At 32.8% G+C, this 27,344-nt stretch overlaps 2 protein-coding genes across 3 annotated transcripts in view; both read left to right on the top strand.

The window, feature by feature from the left end:
• The first annotated feature begins 2,773 nt into the window (after positions 1 to 2,773).
• The window catches only part of CDH19 (cadherin 19), an 86,457-nt gene continuing 61,886 nt past the window's right edge, over positions 2,774 to 27,344 (top strand). For both annotated transcript variants that reach the window (XM_004268074.3, XM_049698007.1), the window contains exons 1-2: positions 2,774 to 2,945; positions 11,124 to 11,173. The gene's annotated coding sequence lies outside the window, so the exon portion shown is untranslated. The remainder of the gene's footprint in view (positions 2,946 to 11,123; positions 11,174 to 27,344) is intronic.
• LOC101271752 (cytochrome b-c1 complex subunit 7-like) lies at positions 22,026 to 22,448 on the top strand. The gene has a single exon (XM_033425016.2). The coding sequence runs from the start codon at positions 22,086 to 22,088 to the stop codon at positions 22,431 to 22,433; it is 348 nt and encodes a 115-aa protein (XP_033280907.1). The 5' UTR covers positions 22,026 to 22,085; the 3' UTR covers positions 22,434 to 22,448.

Here is a 27,344-nt window from a genome sequence, read left to right on the forward strand (position 1 = left end):
GTATTGTTGTTTCTATGGCAGCCAAAAGAATCCTAATTGATACTGTGACATACAGTTAATACATTTTTCAATTATTTCTATCTTAATACATTATGAGTCTTTCCAAAACCATTCATGAATATAATTTTATTATAATACTAATATATTATTATAATAAATAATAAATAATAGTATGCTCCAAGACTGTGATGATCAGGATGTAGACCTTAAATTCTACCATCCAGACCACAGCTGATTAGAGCCTTTATATCTAATTAAAGTCACCTTGATCATCTATGCTGTGATGTAGGTAGACCTAAACTTTATGAATGAAGTTTTATCTCAAGGGATGGGTCAGAACTTGAATAACATTTGGCTTTTGTCCTCTGCCTGCTGTTAGATCTGAACTTCATTAGCTGGTCCAGTCTGCGGCTAGTCAATGGATTTACATTCCTTAATTATCTTCTTTTAAAAAAGAAACTGATGGCTCATCAGAGCATTGATGAATTGTACTATTTTAATTTAAATCTTTATTTAGATTGACTCAATTCAATCCTGGCTTGAATGCTTCTAAAAGTTCATGCTCTTTTCATCAGCCTGCTGGCAGATGACATTTGTAGAATTCCCCCAGATTGCATGTGAAAGCTGACAGTTGTTTACTAGAATGTTTCTGTGTAGTTATGAAACAGCGTCTGTGTCACAGGAACTGTCCACCCTGCCTCACGTTTGTTCTATGGTGTGGAGACCTCCAATAACCCGTAGTGTAATGGCTTTGGCTCTCCTATGGATAGTGCTGTACTTAATTCTGAGACTGTCCATTCTTATACAGTCATGTTCCATGCACTACTTCTTTTCCCTCCCACTCCTGAAAAAGACTTTTCTCCTGATATGAGGAAAACACACTAGAAGTAATCCCTAAGCTTATTTGATGACTAAGCTTATTTAAGCTTATTTGAGTCCCATCAGTACAGCCAAGTCTACATTCTTGATTTTGGCATACTTGTAGAGACTTGCTGGATTCCAGCCTATCTGTCCCCCAGGGAGGACAAGCATTTTTTAGTAATTTATAGTACTTTGTGCTATATTAAAATCAAATCTAGTTGGTCACTTTACATGTGTTTTATGACAGCTCTTCCCTTAATGAAATCAAAACTTGCTGTTAATGGTATTCTACATAAAATATATAGTTTCAAACTGTACCTTCTTTAGAAAGTTTAATACTGTCTCGGTGGATTTTCTACAGTCCTGATTGTCCTTTTAGTGGTATTATAACAATCGGTGTAGAAAATGCTGATCCAAACTTGTTCTCTTTTGCCTTAAGATAAGCCCTCAGGACATCTTGTGGCACCAGGCTGTCAGGTTGAAAAAGTGTAATTGCAGTTCAGAGTGGATCTGGATACTGTATCAAGGCAGGAAACAATACTCCATAAGATGTTAGATACTTACCCAAACACTAGAACATGGATGAATCTAGAGGACATTATGCAAGTGAAATGAGTCATTCACAGAAGGCTATATTGCATGAGTCCACTTATATGAGGTGTCTTAATTTGTCAAACTCAGAAGCAGAGGGTAGAATGGCAGTTGATGGGGCCTGGGGGCAGGTGGAAATGGGGAGCCGTTGTTCAATGGGTATAAAGTTTCCGTTATACAAGATGAGAAAGTTCTAGAGATCTGCTGTACAATGTTGTGCTGCTAGTTTACAAGACTGTACTGTGCACTTTACAATTTGTCAAGAGGGTAACTCTCATGTTAAGTGTTCTTACCACAATTAAAATTTAAAAAATAGCTCTTGGGAAAAAACTTATTTAACTTATTCTTGTTTGGTTTTGCCACATGGTACAGAGGTATCTAACATCTATTTATTTAGCAAATGGTAACAAATGAAATTTGGTTTTTATGAATTGAAAAACGGAGTAAGCATGAATCAGACGTCACGTAATCTATTTAGTTCTCACTAACGTTGGTTGTAATCTTTTTCCTACTTTCCTTCCACTGTTATGATAAAAAATACAATGAACATGTATATACTCCCGATATTGTAGGACTCAAGTATATTTCTGAAATTTGAAGCTGTCTCCTCACAATAATTGCATATGTAAACCATAAAAATATTAAATTTTATATACATTAATCATAGTATTAGACACTGTTCACATTTTTTTAACCTCTCTCTGATTTGGTTAAAAGATGACTTTTAACTAAAAACAACTTGAGTAAACAGTATGGAGTATAATATTATATATTTCATAATAAATAACAATAACTATAACAAATTCTCATTATAAATTTAATACAATAACTATATTTAGGTAATGCATAAACCAAGGAAAAGAAGAGGATTATAATTTAGACATTGCCCTCTCTTTCTGTATTTTACTTTATTCCTGAATAGAAAGACTGAATTAAGGAGCAGCCAGAAGGCATAGACTCACAGTTAAAAAGCTTTTCTCTTTGTAGTAACTTCTGTGCCCGGTTTAAATTGATCATTTGTTTCATCAGCTAATCCCCAAGTAGAGGGCATGTCCTTTCCATTTGCAGAATTCTCTTACATAAGTTGAATTCCCTCCTTATCACCTCAAGCCAATAAGTACTTTATTTTCTTTTTGGTTGTTGTTAGCAAAAAAGGGTGAAAAAAATCAGCTCATGCTACTTGCTGGAGCTGTCTGCATATTAATCCCAGACTATGAACGGACATCAGAATGCCTTTATGATATTTTGCACAAAGGCTCAGTGTTCATGGCTCTACTCAGAGAACCCAAAATAGCATTCAGTAAGCAGTGACATACTGAATGTCTTGGTACTAAAAGCACAAGCGTCTGTAACTCAGAGCAATGCGGCACATATAAGGTTTGATGAGAAGCCTGTGAAACAAAATCGGGACAAACTCTCCTACTATTCCTCATGTGTTTCATGTGAATTTTGAATTTGTTTCTGCAGAGCTTATTGAACTTGAAGATACACAGGTAAGAATGTGATAATCAGGCATGTATTGATTATATAAATTAACTCAATGAAAATAGGGCCAAAAAGTACTTGAAAAACTCTCCTAATTTGCACTTCATAAGGAAAATTTTCTAAAAATTTTAAAACTTGACATGTGCATTGAACATTCTCTAAAACAAAAATCAGTTTGCCATCTCTACAGTTCAGATTGAGGAAAATAAAAGTTGCTTATATCTAGAAAATTTAAAACAAGTTTCTTGGGAGGAATGTAGCATTACTGCTTTTTTTTCTTTCTCCAGGATTTTTGTTTCTTAAGTTTTTTTTGTATTTTCCTCTCTACTATCAGATGCTGTGAGCAGTAAAGTTATCAACCTTAAAGATATGAGAAAAATATTTATTTATAGAGTAAATATTTTTAAAATAATAAATTATTTATTTCTTAGTAAATGATATTCTGTATGGAGCTTTTCACATATGTCAATAAAACTATATGTTTCTTTGAAGGACAATCTATTATTAAAGTTGACATAATTATTTTATTTTCTTCCTCTTTGCCAGGTTTTTTTGGCTATCAAACTTTCTATTGACTTTCAAAATTTCTTAGAGTGAAAAAGCTTAAGTAATTAAGAATGTTACAAAAATACTACTAAAAAAATTAAACTATTGAGCATATTATGAATACAAACACATATTAATTTGTGATCTATTATATCTATTACATGTACACATATTAATTTGTAATCTATTATATCTATTACATGAAATAAGAAGGCTAATTCATCAAATATGAAATTACACAAAACTATAAATTAAGCAATGCAAACTGTGAAAGGCATTTATTATTGTTTCAATTCTAGTTCATTACAAATAATTTTAATCGGGTTACTAATTTTAATAAAATATTTCAATGTAAATTTGCCAAAGGGGTTTAGTAAATCAGTAACTAGCATATGAAATAACACCTGAAGAGATTAACAACAAAGATGCATAAATAGAATGGCAAACTTTTCTTTAGATTATATAAATTTATAGTTTAGCTCTATAAGTTTATTTTTTAATTAATATACCCAGAGAGAAAACATTATTTATTTAAAATATTTGCAACTTTATATAATTATAATATATAATATATAAAAATTTATATATTAATATATATTTATATTTTGGATGTATTTGCAATATGAAGTAATGTAATAAAATAATATACATTTATATAATATTGTTTATTTCAAATTCTAAATACTTTAAATGTCTAAATATCACTAGCATGCAAATATATATACTTAAAATTTTTAATTTGAAAATATTTAAATTTCAATATAATCTGAACATTTCTGTTTACCAAATTTTGTAACCAGTAAAAATATTTCCCAAAAGGAATAAACATTACAAAATTAGAAGTCTAGAATTATTTAATCTTTTAAAATAGCCAGTTTGTGAAATCTAGAAATCATTTGACCTCTTATTTTTTATATGTGTTTTCTACTTTACCAAAGTGTTTAACAATGACTGAAATGAATCAGATTATTCTGTAAATTATATCTTCCTTCTACGTTTTCAATTTTTTTTTTTTTTTTTTTTTGGCTGCACTGCATGGCCTGTGGGATCTTAGTTCCCCCACCAGGGACTGAACCCATATCCCCTGCAGTGGAAGCACAGAGTCTTAACTACTGGACCTCCAGGGAAGTACTATGGTTTCAATTTTAGTATTTTCTTTACTTGTGCCCTTTTATGCTTAAACCCACACACACACTTTCACACAATTTGTAGAAGTCTTAAAGCATATATTACGTAAGTATATTTTTTGTTTTATTTTGTTTCCCCCTTTGAAATATTTCTAAGGTACTTATCTCCAGGAAATTTAAAAAAATAATTCAATTAAATTATAAGTTGAAGATGTTTTAAAATGATGTGCACAAATTCCTCCCATGCATTCTTAAGAAACCTGACCCATCTTTCAGAAATTTGTCATAATGTAGTACCTATAATTTGATAAATAATAATCAGTAGCTAAATATAAATTGGTAGTAAATTTTTTGCCAGTCATGCTCTTAACATGTACCCTTTAAATAGTATGTTATATTTAAAGTCTTATAGTATAGTATTTAACATGTTATTGAATACTAATGCAATAGGAATAAATGTATTACACAGTTTAAAAGAACATATTGAGCTTTTCATATATCTTTATTTAGATTGGGATTTATTGCTACTGACCTAATATTTGAGAACCATGCTGATGAACATGGGAAAATGGAACTTTTATAATTTGTTGTCATGATGACTTTCTTTAATAACCATGATCTTCGAATGCCTGTATCTTTGCTTTGGCATAACAGATGAAGGATGAAACATAAACAAATATGGAACTTAATAAAGCATATGAATCCTTTCTTTCTTGCCGTGCTGGTGACAGCTCGCAAATTTGACAAATGAATGAGTTACTTTTTCCATAGTGACAAGAAACATGTTTGACCCTTTTTTTAAAGACCTATACCACTAGAGAGTTTTGTTGCCACCACTCAATTAAAAGAATTCAGCTAAAATGCTCTAAAACCCACCTTTTCACAACTTATAGCAAATCAATTTCTTTTTGAAATGTTGCATGTCCTCTTGAATATTCTGATGTGATTCAGTAAGACAACTCTTGTCTCACATTAAAAACGCCTCTAGAATTAGTAAAGTAGAAATGTTTTTGTCAGAAATTTGTCACATTAATTAGTACTCAATAAAAGACATTCAGAATCATCAAAAAATGTCTTAAAGCAAAACATAATTTTTCAGGGACTCTGCTTTGGCATATGAAGTCAAGTTTGAGATGTTATTATAGAACAGTGACTTATCAACATACAAGATCAGTACATTTACATTTTATCTGTTCCTTCCTTCTAAGAACTTACATGATAAATGAATTTTGTAAATTAGCAGGGTAATATATTAAAGTGGGAGTAATTTTGACACATTAGTTATGGCTAAAAATAACCTAGGTAATTTTCTCTAAGTGCAAAATTTAGAAATGTTCCTGTGGAAATGAGAAAATTATGCATAAATCATGGGAACGGAAAATGCCACCATTTTTCTGCCTTTAAGTTGGATTAAAGCTAAATTGTTTTCGAGAGTTTGCCATCTATTTTATTTTTAAAAATCTCAAGTGGAGTATCTATGACCTCCTTTTATAAAAAAAATTTTTTTATTGAAGTACTGTACAGCAAAGTGATTCACTCTTTTTCATATTATTTTCCTTTATGGTTTATCACAGGATATTGAATATAGTTCTCTGTGCTATACAGTAGGACCTTGTTGTTTAGCTATTCTCTATATAATAGTTTGCATCTGCTAATCCCAAATTGCCAATCCATCCCTCCCGGACCAATCCTCCCCCTTGGCAACAAGTCTGCTCTCTGTATCTTTGAGTCTGTTTCTGTTTTGTAGATAAGTTCATTTGTGTCATATTTTAGATGCCACATGTAAGTGATATCATATGGTATTTGTATGACCTCCTTTGATAAAGAGATAATACCACCAAATTCAGACACAGATATAAACTATAACTAGAACACTAAAAAAGATAGAAAAGAAAAAGATAGGGATGAATCTTCTGTTTGAAATTTTAATGGTATTTTTTGTCATTAAGCAAATACTTCTTGACAGTTCTTGGAGTTGCTCTTGAATTAGTGAAGCAAAATATAACTCTTTCCCCAAAGTGTTAGATGAAAAATAAAAGGGCCACGCTGTAATTTTTTAATTGGATATAAGTCCCCTTCTTCTAATTTGGACTTTTGTCTTGGGGCTTTTTAAAACATTGGTTGCTCTTTGGTCATTTTCTGTCCTTAACCAATGTCTACTAACTATGCCAATTCTACAGGCATATCAAAATTTGACTCCAAATTTATTGGTTAATAATAAATAAGCATATGTGTTTCTATACATGCATACACACATATATATATATATATACACACATATGTGTGTATATATATTTATCTATGGTCAAATTTCAAATTTACATATATACTCATTTAATAATTTTAAGCCCACACAAATTATTTGTTAAAATACTGTGCCATGTTAGAGTGCAGATTTAATAAAGTCACTTATATGAAATTTAAACTGGCTTTTTAAATTAAAGTATAGTTTCTGTGCAATATTACATAAGTTACAGGTGTACAATATAGCGATTCACAACTTTTAAAGGTTATACTCCATTTATAGTTATTATAAAATATTGGCTATATTCCCCATTTTGTACAATATATCCTTAGAGCTTATTTTATGCCTAATAGTTTGTACCATTTAATCTCCTGCCCCTATATTTTCCCTCCCCCCTTCCCTCTCCCCAGTGGTAACTACTAGTTTGTTCTCTATATCTGTGAGTCTGCTTCTTTTTTGTTAATTTCACTAGTTGTGTATAATTTTTAGATTTCACATATAAATGATATCATAGAGTAATTGTCTTTCTCTGCCTGACTTATTTCACTTAGCATAATGTCCTCCAAGTCCATCCATGTTGCTGCAAATTTAAATTATTTTAAAGGTGTGAAACAGTGCTGTCATTGTGTGTGTATACACGTGTGCATATATGTATATTCCATATATACATAGGATTTTTTTAAACCAACGTCTAAAACACACAGTTCTTAACTCATAAGAATAATTTTCATGAGGTATGGACATTGTATTATAATGATACCACTAAGCTTTTGTTTTGTAGGGAAAAAAGGACAAGTAATACATGTTTAAGGCTATATGTATATGAGTTAAATATTACAAATCTTAGTAAGATATTAATTAGCTCCTTTCTACATATTACAAAACAATTATAAGGGTTGCCAAAGTTTTTAAAAAATTAGGTAAGGAATTATTTCATGTAAGAACATCATCCCTTTCCACAGAATATATGAACTCTCCCTACCCGTTGACAGGTTGGAGTGTCTCATAGTGCACATAACTTAAATTTTTACGAAAAACAGAGACACTTATTCCCTCAATAATTCAGTCATTCAGCTTCTACATTAATATTATACTGAATGAGGGAATTCCCTGGCAGTCCAGTGGTTAAGACTTTGCCTTCCAATGCAGGGGTTGTGGGTTCAATCCCTGGCTGGGGAGCTAAGATCCCACATGTCTTGCAGCCAAAAAACCAAAACAGAAGCAATATTGTAACAAATTCAATAAAGACTTTAAAAATCGTCCACATAAAAAAATCGTAAAAAAAAAAGTTATACTGAATGCTTCTACATTAAGCACTAAAAAAAAGCATCTTTATCTTCCCTGGTATCAATTACAAAGGAATAAAAAATTTAAGTAAGATATCCTATTTTACTTTTTAAATCAATTCTACGTCTCAAATGAACTATATTCATGACGATTTTCCTTCCTTAAGTCTATGTATTTTTAACCCATCCCATCTCTTGGAGGTACATTTACTGTTTTATATATTTTAAAACATCTATTACTTATCTCGAAGGAGCGTTTGTTTAAAAATATTTTGTACTAAAAGAGATATATTCTCACTTCCTTTAAAAACATGTCCTTTGAAATGTACATTCCATATTAGGACCCAGAATTTCTAATAATTTTAATCCAACTTTTTGTGAGTAAATATCGTAATAGTAAACTCTTTATAAACTTTTTTATTTCAGTTTTGAAGTTGATTTGAGTAAGTGTTATCTTAACACATGGAATATTCTGAGAGATTATTTGAAGTTCCTGAATTTATTGTTTCACTCTAAAGTCATAGCGAAGCATAAACAGTGGTAATTCATTATTATTATTTACTTATATATTATCATTCTTAATAATAAACAGAATTTATTGAGTGGTTACTTTGGTGCTTGGTTTATTTTTTTCTTTGCAGCATCTTTGCTTATTATTGCTCATTTAATTGTCCTACAAATGGGCTCTCAAACACTGTAATTTCTATCTTAAAAAATTCTTCATTAACTCTAAGCCCCCTAGGGCAGAGACATATCTCTGTTTTCCATCTATTTGCAACTACTCTGAGAGACACATCTACTCTTGGGACTCAATTCTTGACCTTTAGTCACTCTTCAATCCACTCTTTTCTAACTGTTGAGAATCACTTGTAAAACTTCTCTTGAGCTATTCATCAAGATGCACCAGTTTTTGTTTTTAATTAATGAATGGTATAAGAAACAAAATCTGGACACTTAGGGTGCATATTAATGCTGGTAATAGGTAAATTTTTGCTGATATTGTAATGGTCTCTTTTAGTGGCACTTTAGGAAAGATATCTATTTTTCATGCTCATTTGTTAATACTGATTTTTCTAATTAAATACAACTCACTATCAAACTCTACTTTCCTGATAGCATATAGTTTTTCTACTACAAAACTATGCACTGTCATTGTCATAATTCTGTCCAACCTCTTTAAACATTTGACTGAGTGTAGATGTCAAAAATTACTCAACTAGCTTCAACAATTAAGTTTCCAAATTCTTCACACAATAAACAAATGCATTGCACCAGAATTTTCTAAATGTCAGTTTCTTTCTGTAGGATAGAGTTTCAGACCTGAGTTTAGTAGATTAAATGGTCTGAAATCTTTAACACTCCTGAAAGATATTTTCTAATTTCAAAATATCATTCCAATTTATTTTGCTGGTATGAGAAGCAACTAATAACAAGAAATTGGTTTAGGAATTTAGAGGTTGTAGGAGATTAGTGCATATCTTTGAAAGACTTAAGAGGTAGAATTGACCATAGATGAAGCCTGAATATATATGAGAGGTAAAGTGAGGAAAATATTAAAGGGGAATTTTTATTCAACTGAGAGTTTCTGAGTGGAACCTGGTTTCATTCAGTGAAAGAAACAACATAGTGATGATGTGGAATGGGGGATAAAAGATAATTACTTCTGTGTGAGACATGGACATTGAAATGCCTCTTGGAAAATAGGTTTGTAGATCAGGAAAGTGATATATATGGACTATTGAGATTGCTTTGTGATGCTTCAGGACATAAATATTAATTGAAGCTGTAAAACCAGGAGATAAACATGAATCGAATGAACAAAAAATTCCTTAAGAATGCAACTCCATAATTTAAGAAATAGGACAGTAAAATGAAATAGAGATTCCTCAGACAAAAGAGAACCACAAACGTGTATGGAGTTTTGCAAACCAAAAACGGGAGATTTTTGAAAAGGATGTGTGGTTATGGTGCAGGCAACAATGTGCCATGCCACTGTGAAGTTAATTAAAAAAAAATAAATAAAAGTATTTATTAAATTTATAGAAAGAAATAAAGGGGATCCCTTTTGACCTCAATGGATTGGTTGCATTGTACAGTAGTATTGGCAGAAAAAAACAGACTGCATTTTTCTGTAGACTGAATGAGAGACCATGAAGACAGTAAATGGACATTTATCCTGTAATAGTATTTCCCCTCCATTTTCTTTGAGATTTACTTGTGGATGCTGTGCCTTTTGAATTAACCCTCTAATTTCCTGATCTTTTCTATCCAAGTTTCTAGATCTATGCCTTGTTATTCTACTTCCTAAGAGATTTTCTCAAATTTATCTTTTAACCACCCTCCACCTTTTAAAAAACTAGTCATGAAATTGGATTTCACTAGATTTTTTGGGCAATGACTCAGGTGATTGATTTAGATATCCCCAACTATCATTACAGCTTTGTACTTGAGGATATATGTTTCTTTATTAAAGAAAGTTGATAGGCAAGTAGATAGATTTCAGTTTACGAGTTCATGGAATCAACTTTTCTAAATCTATATTTAGATGTGACAATGGCACTATAAGGTGATGGTTTTAGCCTTCTGATTCTATCTCTAAAGTGTGTTAGGTCTTGTCACTATTTATAGTACGTTTCTACTTCAAAACCTGACTTTTCACATAATAGAAACTGCATACGTTAGCTTTGGGTGTATAAACCTGAAATCATTTGTATACAGTCTGCAGCAAATATTTCCTATTTTTTGTTGCCCTGTCTTGAAAGGAGTTCTTTCCTCTATGATTTAAACAACATTAATGTTTACAGTTACTCCTTTGATTTTTTATTCCTGTAGTAATGGGGACTTACTAGTGATTCTCTTATGCACCCTAAGGATGGATTAATTAGAGGGTTACGAAGAAATCTGTGATTATAAACATTTAAATAAATGCCATGTTTATGGCATAATAATAACTAATTTTAGTGCACATTTAATATGTTCCAGGTGCAGTTCCAGTTCTTTTTAAATGACATCACAACATACATAGAAGTCAGGTATGTTATCTCATTTTACAATTGGAGAAACTCAATCTGAGAGTGTTTAAGCACCCTGATTAGTACCATGCAACTCTTGTATCTATATATGTACAAATCTTTACATTTTATACAGATTTTCCTTAATAGTTAGCATTAATTTAATATTAAATGAAGACTTAAATAAGTAATATAATTAAGAAAAAGAACCAGATGGATATTATATGGTTTATTTGATTTAATTATTTACTTCATGTCATACCTTTATCTACTATTATGTATTCTCAACCTTTATTATTTATAATAACCATCCATTCTTGATATAATTTGGCAACCAGAAAGTTACTACTACATGATCAGGGCTTTACGGTAAAAGTCAGTCTGAGAACCAGAGCAGACTATTCTCTTGAAGAGAAGGGAAGCAGGATAAAGTGGGGGATGTGGATTTGGAACATCCAACATGGCCATTTGGTGCTCCTCTACCTTGCAGAACAGTCTCCAAATAGGTGTTTATGTAACATAGGGCATACACAAGACCGTCAACTGAACTGTGGGAAAATATAAGAAATTCTATTTGTATTGATGTTTTATCTCATTCTTTTGCATTTCAATTTTCAGTGTGATTTATAAGATATCTATATAGAGGTAAAAGTTGTAGAAGTAAATGATTAGTATATAAATATACAACAAATATTGGAGTCCACCTTCAGCAATTTTTTTCTGATAGGAGTATAAAATATGAAAGTTCAGAAACCACTGCTCTAAAAATAAACCTTGGCCAATATCTGCACACATATTTCATTTCCAAAATAGCATCCATATTCCAGAACCCTGCAACCACATTGGTTAAATGTACCCACTCAGAAAGAAACAAGCTCTCTGGATTTAACTCCAATCCCACCAATTATTACATGGCTAAGCAAAGCTAGTTAACCTACATATGTTCATTGTCTGCATTTATAAAATAGCAACATTAAAAGAAAATATACCATAGAATTGTTGTAAGACAAATTAATTAAAGAATGGCATACTCTTTGTATAGTTATAATCATGGAGTAAGTCCTCAATACTTGTTAGACAAGATGATGATGATGATGATGATGATGATGATGATGATAATGATAATGATGATGGTAGTGTCCTCAGACTATTTGCCTTAGAATCACCTATAGTGCTTGTTAAAAATACCTAACTGGTGAATCAGAAGCTATGGAGTGGAAAATCTACATTTTATCCAGAGTAGAATAAGATGTGTAAATCATTTCCCACAAATAGAGGGATGGAACTAACCAAGTTACTGTTTACTTTATACATTTAAGGATCAAGGGATTCTCTTCATGCATAGTAAAAATTTTAAAGTAGAAAAAATGTAATCAGCTCCAACATAAAATAATAACAGTATTGTCATGTGTTCAGAGTTTAAACAAATCATTACTACTACTATTGTCAAAAAAGTGTTTTTGCTGAAATGCTTTTAATATTTCACCCGGTTCCTCTGAATCTGATACTATATGATTCTGTGATACTATTTTATGAATTTCAAAATTTTGCATTGATCCTATACACACACAGACACACACAGACACACTCACCCAAGCAAAATACAGGGTATATGACTTTAAACTCTTTTTTTCATTCACTATGATTTGGGCCTTTAAAAGAATCATGTTTATATTATGCCTTTTTCAATAACAGAATCATATTTTCCACACCATTTAGAAGTGGTGCTTACGAAGTATTGCTTTTGATGGTAGAATAAATTTATAGATATTGTAGTTGTAAAGATGTACTGAAAACAATTGATAATTGGAGAAAGGAACATTTTTTGGATATATTTGACTAGGCTTTATTGAGCTACTAATACAACATCAGCAAAAATTGTCAAATAGAGTACAACTGTGTCTTTATTTACAATACTATAATAAGAAGTGGCTAAAAAGATTTTCAACAAGTGAAAACCAAAATAATATCTTTATAATGGAAATTGAGGACAAAATAAATAACTGTAACAAATTCTTCGGAGAGTAGAATATATTGTTCGTAAGAAGAAAAATATTTTTTTCCTTTGTCTTGTCTTTATAGTGACATATATGTTCAATTTAACAGATATTATTTATGTGATGAAAATAATTAACTGATAATGTTTTATAATCATGCAAAACAATGTTTTAGGTGAAAAATGCCTAAAACAATAACTTTGCGTCATTCTAAGATTGTGGAATTTTTGACTCAAAATATATGTTAGCTGATGGTTTTCTAAAACTGCTATGATTTATTTCCTGGTTCATGAAATCTTCAAAAGTGTACCTTATTCATCAATTGTTGTTTAAAATTTTTACTTTTCTAAATTTGTCTTTTAGTTTTTCTTAGCATTGAAAATCACTCTTTGTTAGTTATATACTATCTGAAAGCTGTGAATTCATTAGGATTAGATAATAAAGGAACCCTGGAATATATGTTATATTTTCTAATCAATATTTCAGTGGTTTATCTGCATGAATTACACTTTAGTTTTCACCCTGTATAAATTCCATACACACCTGCAGACACACACACACACACACACACACACACACACACACACACACACACACAGCTGGAGCCTGGCAATAAACACAACGTTCTATTTGTTTAGATACAATTTGTGTGTGTGTGTGTGCGTAATGCAACTTTGATTAGTTCTAGTCATAAAAATGAAAAATAATTAAATCCAATGAATTGTAAAGAGAGTGTCTACTTGGGACCAATTAACAAGTCCACTCTCAAACAACCTAAGATAGTCATCCAAATCATAAGAGTTCCTCAATTTATATAGATAAGATATTCCAATACCAAACCAGGACTGTCTAGAGAAGAAACAGAATAATTTTGCATATGATATTACCTGGAAAATATCATATGCTATATATCCTATACACCTTTTAAGGTATATTCTATATAAAATATTTATACTACCTACACTACATCATATTGTCATGTATAATATTTTATACAATACAAAGTTACATTACATATTGCTTTCTATATATATTGTAAATATACACATATATATACAAAGTTGTTTGTATATATTAGCGATACAAGAGTGCGTCAATGTTACTGAATCTATTTATTCTGTGAATTATCAGATCAGACTAAAAGAAAGAAACCATGTGTTAATCTCAATTCATAATCTCAATTTTAAAAAGATGCATATTCATAACAAAATTTATTTGAAAAGTAGAAATGGAAAGTAACTTATTTAGCCTACTAAGATATATACAACAAACTCGACAATATATAACCACTTAATGTTTAAACACTAACAGCTTTCCCATGTGAACACAGGGAAAAAAGTGATAATTTTGTGTCTGTGTGTATGCATCCATGTTACATACTTTTAAATTATTTGTTATTTGGCATTGTTGAAATAGGTGAGCCTTTGCTGCCCACTACATCCTGTGTGGCCCTAATTTTTTAAATTTTCCTCTCCTGCACTCAACTTAAGCATGTGGTTACAGGCTCTGGGATTGAAATTGGAAGTGGAAATCTATAGGACTGAACATACAAGTGTCCATTCATAATAATTCTACTCATTCTTTTTGAACCAAATAAGCTGAATTGAATCCATCAGTAAGGTAATCATTAGGAGGTTATGATTTAGGAGTTGGGTTAGTGCTCAGAGGAAGTGTGGTTAGAAAGGAAGAAATAGAATTACTATTACTCATACAGAATAAAAGAACAATTAAAACTAATAGGAGAGTTCAAAAAATATGCTAGATTCAAAAGAAGAAAAATATTATCATCAGGCCAAAAAGGTTAATTGTTAAATTGGTGTAACCTAAATGGCAAAAGAAACTCTAAAGTATTAAGGAATGACTATCATATAAATGGTCAAAGTCTTAATGGAAAAATATAAAAGAAAAACCGTATTGAAATATTTTTTAAAAACCTGAATAAATGATGAGATGCTTAAAAATGGAGAAAATATTAAAGATAGAGACAAACGTTTCCTTAATGAATCTATAAAATCAAGAAAATTTCAACCACATATTCAGATTTTTTCATATAACTTTAGAAGCTAATTTTAAAGTGTATACAAAATGCTAAAGAACCATTTGAAGAAAAAAAAATATTAGTACCAGTAGATCTAGATAGATACAATATAGTAATACATATAAATATAATATTTAAAAGTGTCATTAGTCTACAAAGAAAAGAGAGCCTTTAACTTAGTCCATAACAAATGTGACATTATAAATTTATTAGGCAATTATGGGTAAACAAAAATAATGTTCTGAGAATTACCATTTATATGATCAAAGTTAAAGCTGATTCCTTAACTCAAATAAAACAAAAATAAAAATTTCCATGTGAATTAATGAAAAGTACTAAGTGTGAGACACAAAACAGGAAATTTTTTCAGAACATAGAGTAGAAAATGTTTAAAATGTTTGAGTAGGAAAGGATTTCTTTAAAATAGCATAGAAATGGCAACTGATAAGGAAAAACCTGACAATTTCGACTCTTGTAAAAATTCAAAAATTTTCTGCATGAGAAAAAGCACCATAAAGAAAGTGAAAAACATCCCTAAATTGGAAGAAATTTTAAATGTATGTGCCTAACCAGCAATTTTTAAATTTTTTTTAGCTTCTGTAAATAATGCTTAAAAATCAGTTAGAAAAAGACAAGCAATTAAAATTTAGCAAAAATAAATGAGGTTGGGACTTCCCTGCTTGTGCAGTGGTTAAGAATCCACCTGCCAAAGCAGGGAACACAGGCTCAAGGCCTGGTCTGGGAAGATCCTACATGCTGCAGAGCAACTAAGCCCTTGCGCCACAACTACTGAGCCTGCGCTCTACAGCCTGAGAGCCACAAAGAATTCAGAAGAATGATAGTAAAGATGATCCAAAATCTTGGAAATAGAATAGACAAAATGCAAGAAACATTTAACAAGGACCTAGAAGAACTAAAGAGGAAACAAGCAACTATGAGCAACACAATAAATGAAATTAAAAATACTCTAGAAGGGATCAATAGCAGAATAACTAAGGCAGAAGAACAGATAAGTTACCTGGAAGATAAAATAGTGGAAATAACTACTGTAGGGCAGAATAAAGAAAAAAGAATGAAAAGAACTGAGGACAGTCTCAGAGACCTCTGAGACAACATTAAACGCACCAACATTAGAATTATAGGGGTCCCATAAGAAGAAGAAGAAGAGAAAAAGAAAGAGACTGAGAAAATATTTGAAGACATTATAGTTGAAAACTTTCCTAATATGGGAAAGGAAATAGTTAATCAAGTCCAGGAAGCACAGAGAGTCCCATACAGGATAAATCCAAGGAGAAATACGCCAAGACACATATTAATCCAACTATAAAAAGATAAATACAAAGAAGACATATTAAAAGCAGCAAGGGAAAAACAACAAATAACACACAAGGGAATCCCCATAAGGTTAACAGCTGATCTTTCAGCAGAAACTCTGCAAGCTAGAAGGGACTGACAGGACATATTTAAAGTGATGAAGGAGAAAACCTACAACCAAGATTATTCTACCCAGCAGGATCTCATTCAGATTTGATGGATAAATTAAAAGCTTTACAGACAAGCAAAAGCTGAGAGAGTTCAGCACCACCAAACCAGCTTTACAACAACTGCTAAAGGAACTTCTCAAGGCAAGAAACACAAGAGAAGGAAAAGACCTACAATAACGAACCAAAACAATTAAGAAAATGGGAATAGGAACATACATATCAAAAACTACCTTAAATGTAAATGGATTAAATGCTCCCATAAAAGACACAGACTGTCTGAATGGATACAAAAACAAGACCCATATATATGCTGTGCACAAGACACCCACTTCAGACCTAGGGACACATACAGACTGAAGTGACAGGATGGAAAAAGATATTCCATGCAAATGGAAATCAAAAGGAAGCTGGAATAGTAATTCTTATATCAGATGAAATAGACTTTAAAATAGACTATTACAAGAGACAAAGAAGGACACTACATAATGATCAAGGGATCGATCCAAGAAGAAGATATAACAATTGTGAATATTTATGCACCCAACATAGGAGCACCTCAATATATAAGGCAGGGGCTTCCCTGGTGGTGCAGTGGTTGAGAGTACGCCTGCCGATGCCGGGGACACGGGTTTGTACCCCGGTCCGGGAGGATCCCACATGCCACGGAGCAGCTGGGCCTGTGAGCCATGGCCGCTGAGCCTGCGCGTCCAGAGCCTGTGCTCTGCAACGGGAGAGGCCACAACAGTGAGAGGCCTGCGCACCGCAAAAAAAAAAAATATATATATATATATATATGTGTATATATATATATATGTGTATATATATATAGCAAGTACTAACAGCCATAAAAAGGGAAATAACAGCCATAAAAGGGGAAATAGACCAAAAAAGTGTAACACAGGACTTCCCTGGTGGCGCAGTGGTTGAGAGTCCACCTGCCGATGCAGGGGACACGGGTTCGTGCCCCAGTCTGGGAAGATCCCACATGCCGCAGAGTGGCTGGGCCCGTGAGCCATGGCCCCTGATCCTGTGCGTCCAGAGCCTGTGCTCCACAACGGGAGAGGCCACAGGTGTGAGTGGCCCGCGTAAAGCAAAAGAAGTAACACATTCATAGTAGGGGATTTTAACATCCCACTTTCACCAATGGACAGATCATCCGAAATGAAAATAAATAAGGAAACACAAGCTTTAAATGATACACTAAACAAGATGGACTTAATTGATATTTATAAGACATTCCATCCAAAAACAACAGAACACACATTTTTCTCAAGTGCTCATGGAACATTCTCCAGGATAGATCATATCTTGGGTCACAAATCAACCCTTGGTAAATTTAAGAAAATTGAAATTGTATCAAGTATCTTTTCTGACCACAACACCATGAGACTAGATATCAATTACAGGAAAAGATCTGTAAAAAATACAAACACATGGAGGCTAAACAATACACTACTTAATAATGAAGTGATCACTGAAGAAATCAAAGAGGAAATCAAAAAATACCTAGAAACAAATGACAATGGAGAAACGATGACCCAAAACCTATGGGATGCAGCAAAAGCAGTTCTAAGAGGGAAGTTTATAGCAATACAATCCTACCTTAAGAAACAGGAAACATCTCGAATAAACAACCTAAACTTGCACCTCAAGCAATTAGAGAAAGAAGAACAAAAAAACCCCAAAGTTAGCAGAAGGAAAGAAATCATAAAGATCAGATCAGAAATAAATGAAAAAGAAATGAAGGAAAGGATAGCAAAGATCAATAAAACTAAAAGCTGATTCTTTGAGAAGATAAGCAAAATTGATAAACCATTAGCCAGACACATCAAGAAAAAAAGGGAGAAGACTCAAATCAATAGAATTAGAAATGAAAAAGGAGAAGTAACAACTGACGCTGGAGAAATACATGAGGGATTACTATAAGCAACTCTATGCCAACATAATGGACAACCTGGAAGAAATGGACAAATTCTTAGAAAGGCACAACCTGCCAAGACTGAATCAGGAAGAAATAGAAAATATGAACAGAGCAATCACCAGCACTGAAATTGAAAGTGTGATTAAAATTCTTCCAACAAACAAAAGCCCAGGACCAGATGGCTTCACAGGCGAATTCTATCAAACATTTAGAGAAGGGCTAACAGATATCCTTTTCAAACTCTTCCAAAATATAGCAGGGAAGGAACATTCCCAAATTCATTCTGCGAGGCCACTGCCACCCTGATACCAAAACCAGACAAAGGTGTCACAAAGAAAGAAAACTATAGGCCAGTATCACAGATGAACATAGATGCAAAAATCCTCAACAAAATATTAGCAAACAGAATCCAACAGCACATTAAAAGAATCATACACCATGATCAAGTGAGGTTTATTCCAGGAATCCAAGGATTCTTCAACATACGAAAATCAATCAACGTGATAAACCATATTAACAAATTGAAGGAGAAAAACCATATGATCATCTCAGTAGATGCAGAGAAACTTTTGACAAAATTCAACACCCATTTATGATAAAAACCCTTCAGAAAGTAGGCATAGAGGGAATTTTCCTCAACATAATAAAGGCCATATATGACAAACCCACAGCGAACATCGTCCGGTGAAAAACTGAAACCATTTCCACTAAGGTCAGGAACAAGACAAGGTTGCCCACTCTCACCACTCTTATTCAACATAGTTTTGGAAATTTTAGCCACAGCAATGAGAGAAGAAAAGGAAATAAAAGGAATCCAAATCAGAAAAGGAGAAGTAAAGCTGTCACTGTTTGCAGACGACATGATACTATACATAGAGAATCCTAAGGATGCTACCAGAAAACTACTAGAGCTAATCAATGAAGTTGGTAAAGTAGCAGGATACAAAACCAATGCACAGAAATCTCTGGCATTCCTATACTCTAATGATGAAAAATCTGAAAGTGAAATCAAGAAAACACTCCCATTTACCATTGCAACAAAAAGAATAAAATATCTAGAAATAAATCTACCTAAGGATACAAAAGACCTGTATGCAGAAAATTATAAGACACTGATGAAAGAAATTCAAAATGATACAAATAGATGGAGAGATATACCATGTTCTTGGATTGGAAGAATCAACATTGTGAAAATGACTCTACTACCAAAAGCAATCTACAGATTCAATGCAATCCCTATCAAACTACCACTGGCATTTTTCACAGGACTAGAACAAAAAATTTCACAATTTGTATGGAAACACAAAAGACCCCGAAGAGCCAAAGCAATCTTGAGAACGAAAAACGGAGCTGGAGGAATCAGGCTCCCTGACTTCAGACTATACTACAAAGCTACAGTAATCAAGACACTATGGTACTGGCACAAAAACAGAAAGATAGATCAATGGAACAGGATAGAAAGCCCAGAGGTAAACTCACGCACATATGGTCACCTTATCTTTGATAAAGGAGGCAAGAATACACAGTGGAGAAAAGACAGCCTCTTCAATAAGTGGTACTGGGAAAACTGGATAAGTACATGTGAAAGTATGAGATTAGAACATTCCCTAACACCATACACAAAAATAAGCTCAAAATGGATTAAAACCTAAATGTAAGTCCAGAAACTATCAAACTCTTAGAGGAAAACATAGGCAGAACACTCTATGACATAAATCACAGCAAGATCCTTTTTGACCCACCTCCTAGAGAAATGGAAATAAAAACAAAAATAAACAAATGGGACTTAATGAAGCTTCAAAGCTTTTGCACAGCGAAGGAAACCATAAACAAGACCAAAAGACAACCCTCAGAATGGGAGAAAATATTTGTAAATGAAGCAACTGACAAAGATTAATCTCCAAAATTTACGTGCTGCTCATGCAGCTCAATAACAAAAAATCAAACAACCCGATCCAAAAATGGGCAGAAGACCTAAATAGACATTTCTCCAAAGAAGAAATACAGATTGCCAACAAACACATGAAAGGATGCTCAACATCATTAATCATTAGAGAAATGCAAATCAAAACTACAATGAGATATCATCTCCCACCAGTCAGAATGGCCATCATCAAAAAATCTAGAAATAATAAATGCTGGAGAGGGTGTGGAGAAAAGGGAACCCTCTTGCACTGTTGGTGGGAATGTAAATTGATACAGCCACTGTGGAGAACAGTATGAAGGTTCCTTAAAAAACTACAAATGGAACTACCATATGACCCAGCAATCCCACTACTGGGCATATACCCTGAGCAAACCATAATTCAAAAAGAGTCATGTACCAAAATGTTCATTGCAGCTCTATTTATAATAGCCCGAAAATGGAAACAACCTAAGTGCCCATCATCGGAAGAATGGATAAAGAAGATGTGGCACATATATACAATGGAATATTACTCAGCCATATAAAGAAATGAAATTGCGTTATTTGTAGTGAGGTGGATGGATCTAGAGTCTGTCATACAGAGTGAAGTAAGTCAGAATGAGAAAGACAAATACCGTATGCTAACACATATATATGGAATCTAAGCAAAATAAAATGTCATGAAGAACCTAGGGGTAAGACGGGAATAAAGACACAGACCTACTACAGAATGGACTTGAGGATATGGGGAGGGGAAAGGGTAAGCTGTGACAAAGTGAGAGGGTGGCTTGGACATATATACACTACCAAACGTAAAATAGGTAGCTAGTGGGAAGCAGCCGCATAGCACACAGAGATCAGCTCGGTGATTTGTGACCACCTAGAGGGGTGGTATAGGGGGGGTGGGAGGGAGGGAGACGCAAGAGGGAAGAGATATGGTAACATATGTATATGTATAACTGATTCACTTTGTTATAAAGCAGAAACCAACACACCATTGTAAAGCTGTTATACTCCAATAAAGATGTTAAAAAAATAAATAATTTGGATAAAAAAATAGTAAAGCATTTCTTTATTTACAGTAAAAATTTAACATCTACTTTTCTTTTTTCGAACTATTAAGTGCTGTTGTTTTAAATTTTAAATAACACCACAGACTAAAAACAGCTAACATAAAAATATTTTATGCTTGCCACCTCAAGTCATGGGAATGCTACCAGATTGAAGGTCTATCTATCTATGTTGAAGCATAACTCCAAACAAAAAAATTAATACCTTAACTAATTACCTGAGAAAGAAAAGAAATAGGTTATGCACCTTGGGGCGGGGGTGGGTGGGAAAGGATTAAAATCGGTCATTTTCCAGGAAATTCATTATCCCAACTAACCTTAATTTTAAAAGTTGTTCATGCCGGCCGCCAGAATTGCTCGCTCTTTCTCTCTCTCTCTCTCTCTCTCTCTCTCTCTCTCTCTCTCTCCCCCTCCCCCCCCGCCCCTCCTCGCGACGTTGACTTAACACGCCTGCGCACTGTGCCTTGCGTGACCTCTAGGACTTGCCCAGCAGGCAACGCTTCTGTCTCGGGTTAAAATGGCGGGTAGGCCTGCCGTTGCGGCATCACGCAAATCGCTGCAGGGTATTCGAAAATGGTATTACAATGCTGCCGGGTTCAATAAACTGGGCTTAATGCGAGATGATACAATATATGAGAATGACGATGTAAAAGAAGCCATAAGAAGGCTTCCTGAGAACCTTTATAATGACAGGATGTTTCGCATTAAGAGAGCCCTGGACCTGACCGTGAGGCAGCAGATCTTGCCTCAAGAGCAGTGGACAAAATATGAGGAGGATAAATTCTACCTTGAACCACATCTGAAGGAGGTTATTCGGGAAAGAAAAGAGAGAGAAGAATGGGCAAAAAAAAATCATGTAGTCTAAATCTGGATGCAGCTATCGTAAAGTATTTTTATGAAGTTGGTTAAACCTGAAATATACAATGTAGAACTATCTGGGCTGTAAATGTATTACTTTAAATAGATCTCTATTATAGTTTTAAAAATAAATAAATAAAAGTTATTCATTATAACTCTGATGAAATGAAGATTTCTTTCAAGTTTTTATTTTTAGTGTCGTATCCAAAACTGATTTTAGTATTTCATAGATTGTTGACATGCATGTAAAATATCCTGGTATTAAATGCTTGATAAATGTACCCAAAATTGAATGTACCCAACAAATGGGGAAATCACAAAGACAAATAAAACTCAAGATAAAAGATTTTAACCATTTGCTTTAAAAATACTGCAGAAATGGCAGAAGAAATAATTCAGTACCTAATATTGTGGAGAAAATATCCCAGAAAAATCAGGACTGAATTGAACTAGAGAAACCAAGACTTGACATATACACAAGAAAAAGTTAACTGAATTATACAAGCTACAGAGATTTGTAGCCTATTAAACCATGCTTCATATCTTAACTTGAAAATACTTAACTTGGGCAGCTGTTTGAAATAATGTTTTTGAAATTAATATGCAAATGTACTTGTCCTTGGGCACATCATATTTCTCCCCAACTCTGACCCTATTCGACTTCTTGTATTCTTTCAGGTTAGGCATTTTTATCTCTTCTATTACTCTGACAAGTCTTTATTTCAGCTATTATCTATAGCTGGGCTTTGTGATCCCCTTTCTCTCATTAGTTTATATAAGCTCACTTTGATCTTTCTTCTTTTTTTAAATGGAAGTTAATAATTAGTATCTCCTTGAATTACAAGGAAGATTAACAGGAAAATACATGGATGACCTACTATAGTGTCAAGAATAAATTTGGTGATTTTATCAGGATGCTAATCTATGAACCAAGTTCTCAGCAATCTCATACCACAAATACTTAAGAGTCAGTGGGGATGCAGTCCCTCAGTGACTCAAGCTTGATTGAGACTCCCCCATCTCATAACTACAGCATCTGGTTGCCTAAAAAAAGAAAGATAAAAGAATTATTCACAGGTCTTTTACTGCTTCTGGTCTGAAAAAATAGGCATATAACTTTTACTTATATTTCATTAAAAAATTAATCTCATAACCCTTCCCAGTTGTAGTAGGGTTATTGGTAAACCATGATATGTCTACCACAGTGGTCAAAAGATTTTAGTTCCTTTTTTACTCTCTTATGTCATATCCCAGTCACAGTCATTTCAGCTTACTAATTATCCAGAAGTTAGAGATAGTTAATGAAATCCTACAGAATTAAAGCTAGGCTTTTCTTAGAGCAGTTGGGTGGAAGGGAAGATACCATGATAACAATTACAGGTTTTGCTGCGTCTGGAATCACCAAGTGCCCACTTGGAATCTTCGCCTGTAATTTTTGCAGGTATCTCAACCTCAGTATTTCCAAACCTACCTTTGACATCCCCTACACAGGAAATCTCTCTTGAAATCCAATTAGCCATCAAGTTTTGTCAATTCTGTTTCCATATTATACATTGCTGCTGTTACTCATATTATCCCTTTCTGGGCACCGTGATTAATCTGAGAGCTGGGATGCACTGGAACCTTCAAGTGGGCAATAAACTGTTACAATAGATGGGAGAAACAGAACAACCATTTCAAAGTCCTGGAATTGCAGATGCTTTTTTAGCACTGATTAGAAAATTCAAATTATTTCATTGAAAACTAACATCATATTAACTAATGTTTAAAATAAAAATAAATATAAATGAAATATGAAGGTAGACATTGAGATGGGAAATGTAATGATACAGAGGCCCCAAGATATTTCAGCTAGAACTGTTCAAGAACTTAACATTTTTCTATTATTAATATCCTTGCTTCTGCATTTAAGTAAGTAGATAAGGTTTTAAATAGATTCACACAAATATAGAGTATCTTTTTTGAAATGAATGTTGAGGCAGTGTATACAACATAAAAAAAGTAAACTTCAAGATGCAGTCCATAACCTTCCCCCAACCACCTATGTTACTACTCTATAAAGAATTATAAAGATGCTTATGGAATAAGGGGGACTGTTAAGAGGCATTCATTTTCTTTTCTTTCACAAATAATCAGTCAAATTAAAATAGAAAAAGGAAAATAATCTCTAACTACTTCTTCTCTGGTAATATTACCACTCACAGCCCCAAGAGCCTCATTTTGCTATTAGTTTCACACTGAGGTTTTATAAAATTTACTTTCTTCAAACATTTAGATCCCAGTATAAGAAGTTAGACATGCTTCCTTAAACTGATAAAGAGAAACATTTTATCTTATTTTTGAAGTAGTATTTTAGAAACCATGATTTTCAGATTTTTTTGAGCTTTGGAACTTACTGATCATTGCAAAATGTGTCTTTTGATATATTATTTTGCCAAGCCTACTCAATGGTTTTCTGAAGACAGAGACATTATATTAATTGCCATCTGCTTTTCTCTATGAGAAGCTGGCTTAGTTGAGCTTAGTTTCAGCCTTCCACAAGCCTTTCAGAATACATTGTATTTTTATAAGTTTTCACAGATGGAATAATTATCTTTATGTAACCAAGAAGAGGTCATAGAAAAGACAATTTCTAATTAGATTCAGTTACAAACTGTGTAAGTGCATAGATTATAATATTTTTCATCCCTTAAGTCATAATTAGTCTTCTTTGAAAACATAATTGTTTTGAGTCACACTGGGATCATTTTCAGCCTATATATGTCCATGCTATATCACATATTTCTTCAAGCATGACAATGTTTATTTGTCATAGTCACTTAGCATGCTTGGAAAAAATATAATGACATTCAAATCCTTTGAAAATACATGCAGAACATATACATTAGGGACAATGTATCCTACACTATGTTTGCAATAGTCATATATAAAATTTTTATATGTGCATGAAGTTTGCAGAAATCACACTAGCTGACTACTTCAAAGTTTAGAAATAAAGAAATCATTAGATCTTTATTACCCATGTATAGGTAGCTATTCTTATAGAGCTAGTTTAAAATACTTACATAACACATATAGCATAGGGAACTCTGCTCAATATTATGTAACAACCTAAATGGGAAAATAATTTGAAATATATATATATATGTATAACTGAATCACTTTGCTGTACACCTGAAATTATCACAACATTGTTAATCAACTATACTCCAATATAAAATAAAAAGTTAAAAAAATAAAATTTTAATGTCATGGAAATATTTTTTAAAAATAAATAAAATACATAGCACATACAATGTGTCAGATAATATTCTGGGTACATCAACTCATATAATCAAGATAACAACCTAAAGGGATAGGCCCTATTATCATCCTCATTTTTCATGTGACAAAACTGAGGCACCCAGAGGTTAAGCCAGTTGCCCAAAGTCACACAGCTATTGGTTGGTAGGGCCCCACAGGTGGCGCTCTTCACTCCATCAAGCAGCCTTTAGAACAGAATAACTTCAGTCAGTAAATAATAAACTCTTGATCTTCATTATGGTGCTACATAACCTTAATCTATGTAAAATAGTTATATAATTCATTATAAAGCTCTGTGTATATATGTATTAATGAAATAAATATTAAAACTAAAAAATAGAAATACATATTAATTTTACTCCATTTATAATTCCTCAATTCACAGATAATTTCTATCTGCATTTCAGGGCATAGTCTTCCAGGCTTTCTTCTCTGAATTTGTCTACATTTATTGTCAAATTAATGGAATCATTTTCTGTGTATTTAATTTATTTCTTTCACCTAAAAAAGTGAAGCAGCATATTTCTGTTTCATTAAATGACTTTACAGCACAACATTTACAGCAACATAATAACTGAATAACATTATGTTAACATGAATTTTGAAATTTGTTTTATTCAGTTGTTTCTTTGTCAACTCTGAGAGCAATTTTGTATATCTTCTCCAAATGATATATAGGGTACTCAGTGATTTTCCAGTGTTTTAAAATTATACAATGATAGAAAAATATAGACAAATACATATGGGTTTACCTCCAGAAATAATATATTAGAATACCTTTTTAGGTGTTAGAAATAAAGCACTGTTTTATTTGTCCATGTTATATACTTTCACAAGAACATTAAAAGATTTCAAAAAAAGAAAGTATTTTCACAGCAGTCACACAAGAAAATAAGTGTGAGAAATAGCCTATGGACATGCAATGGCTAAATTAAAATTAGATTACAAAAATAGTAAAGACATAATTAAGTTCTTTACATATTAATTGCATTGGCAACGTGTAGTGAGGAATATAGTCCAAAAGTAGTTTAGGACAATCTTCAGCTCAGAAGCATACCAAGATTTAGCCTTGAAATTATAAGAATAAATCATATTTTGGTAGCTTGTGGAAGGCGAATAAAAGGTAGAATATGAGACTTTTAAAAATGAGATTTTGCCAGTGTGTATTTCATCAACTGGAATCTGTCTCTTCTCATTCTAGAATATTTTGCATGGTCAGGTTCAATCTTGTCAACACATAGCACTCCAAATATGGGGCTCATTAATCCACAGCCCTCCCCACTACTCCAGAACAGAGTTCACAACAGCCAGACCAGGAATGGAACGACTCCATATTTTAGGACACTACACACATAGTGAATGAGGAAGGCTGTAAGTTCAAAGAGGGCTTAGGAGATTCTCATACAGGTGTTCTGACACTATATTGCTTCATGTGTGGCATACACTTTTAATTCCACAGTAAATACTCAAAATGTAAGTCTAACGAGAGTTTATAAATGGGACAAAGAAAAGGTCTTTAACATTCTAGATTTATTAATAAAGAACTAGCACATGGTTAATTATAATTTTTGGTTCAAAAATTGTCTTTCTTCCTTCTCACTTATATCTGCAAGCT

This window comes from Orcinus orca, chromosome 15, assembly GCF_937001465.1.
Source record: "Orcinus orca chromosome 15, mOrcOrc1.1, whole genome shotgun sequence".
Classification (NCBI taxonomy): domain Eukaryota; kingdom Metazoa; phylum Chordata; class Mammalia; order Artiodactyla; family Delphinidae; genus Orcinus; species Orcinus orca.

Coding starts and splice junctions, on each gene's coding strand:
- LOC101271752 (XM_033425016.2), top strand. CDS start 22,086: ATGGCGGGTAGGCCTGCCGTTGCGGCATCACGCAAATCGCTGCAGGGT.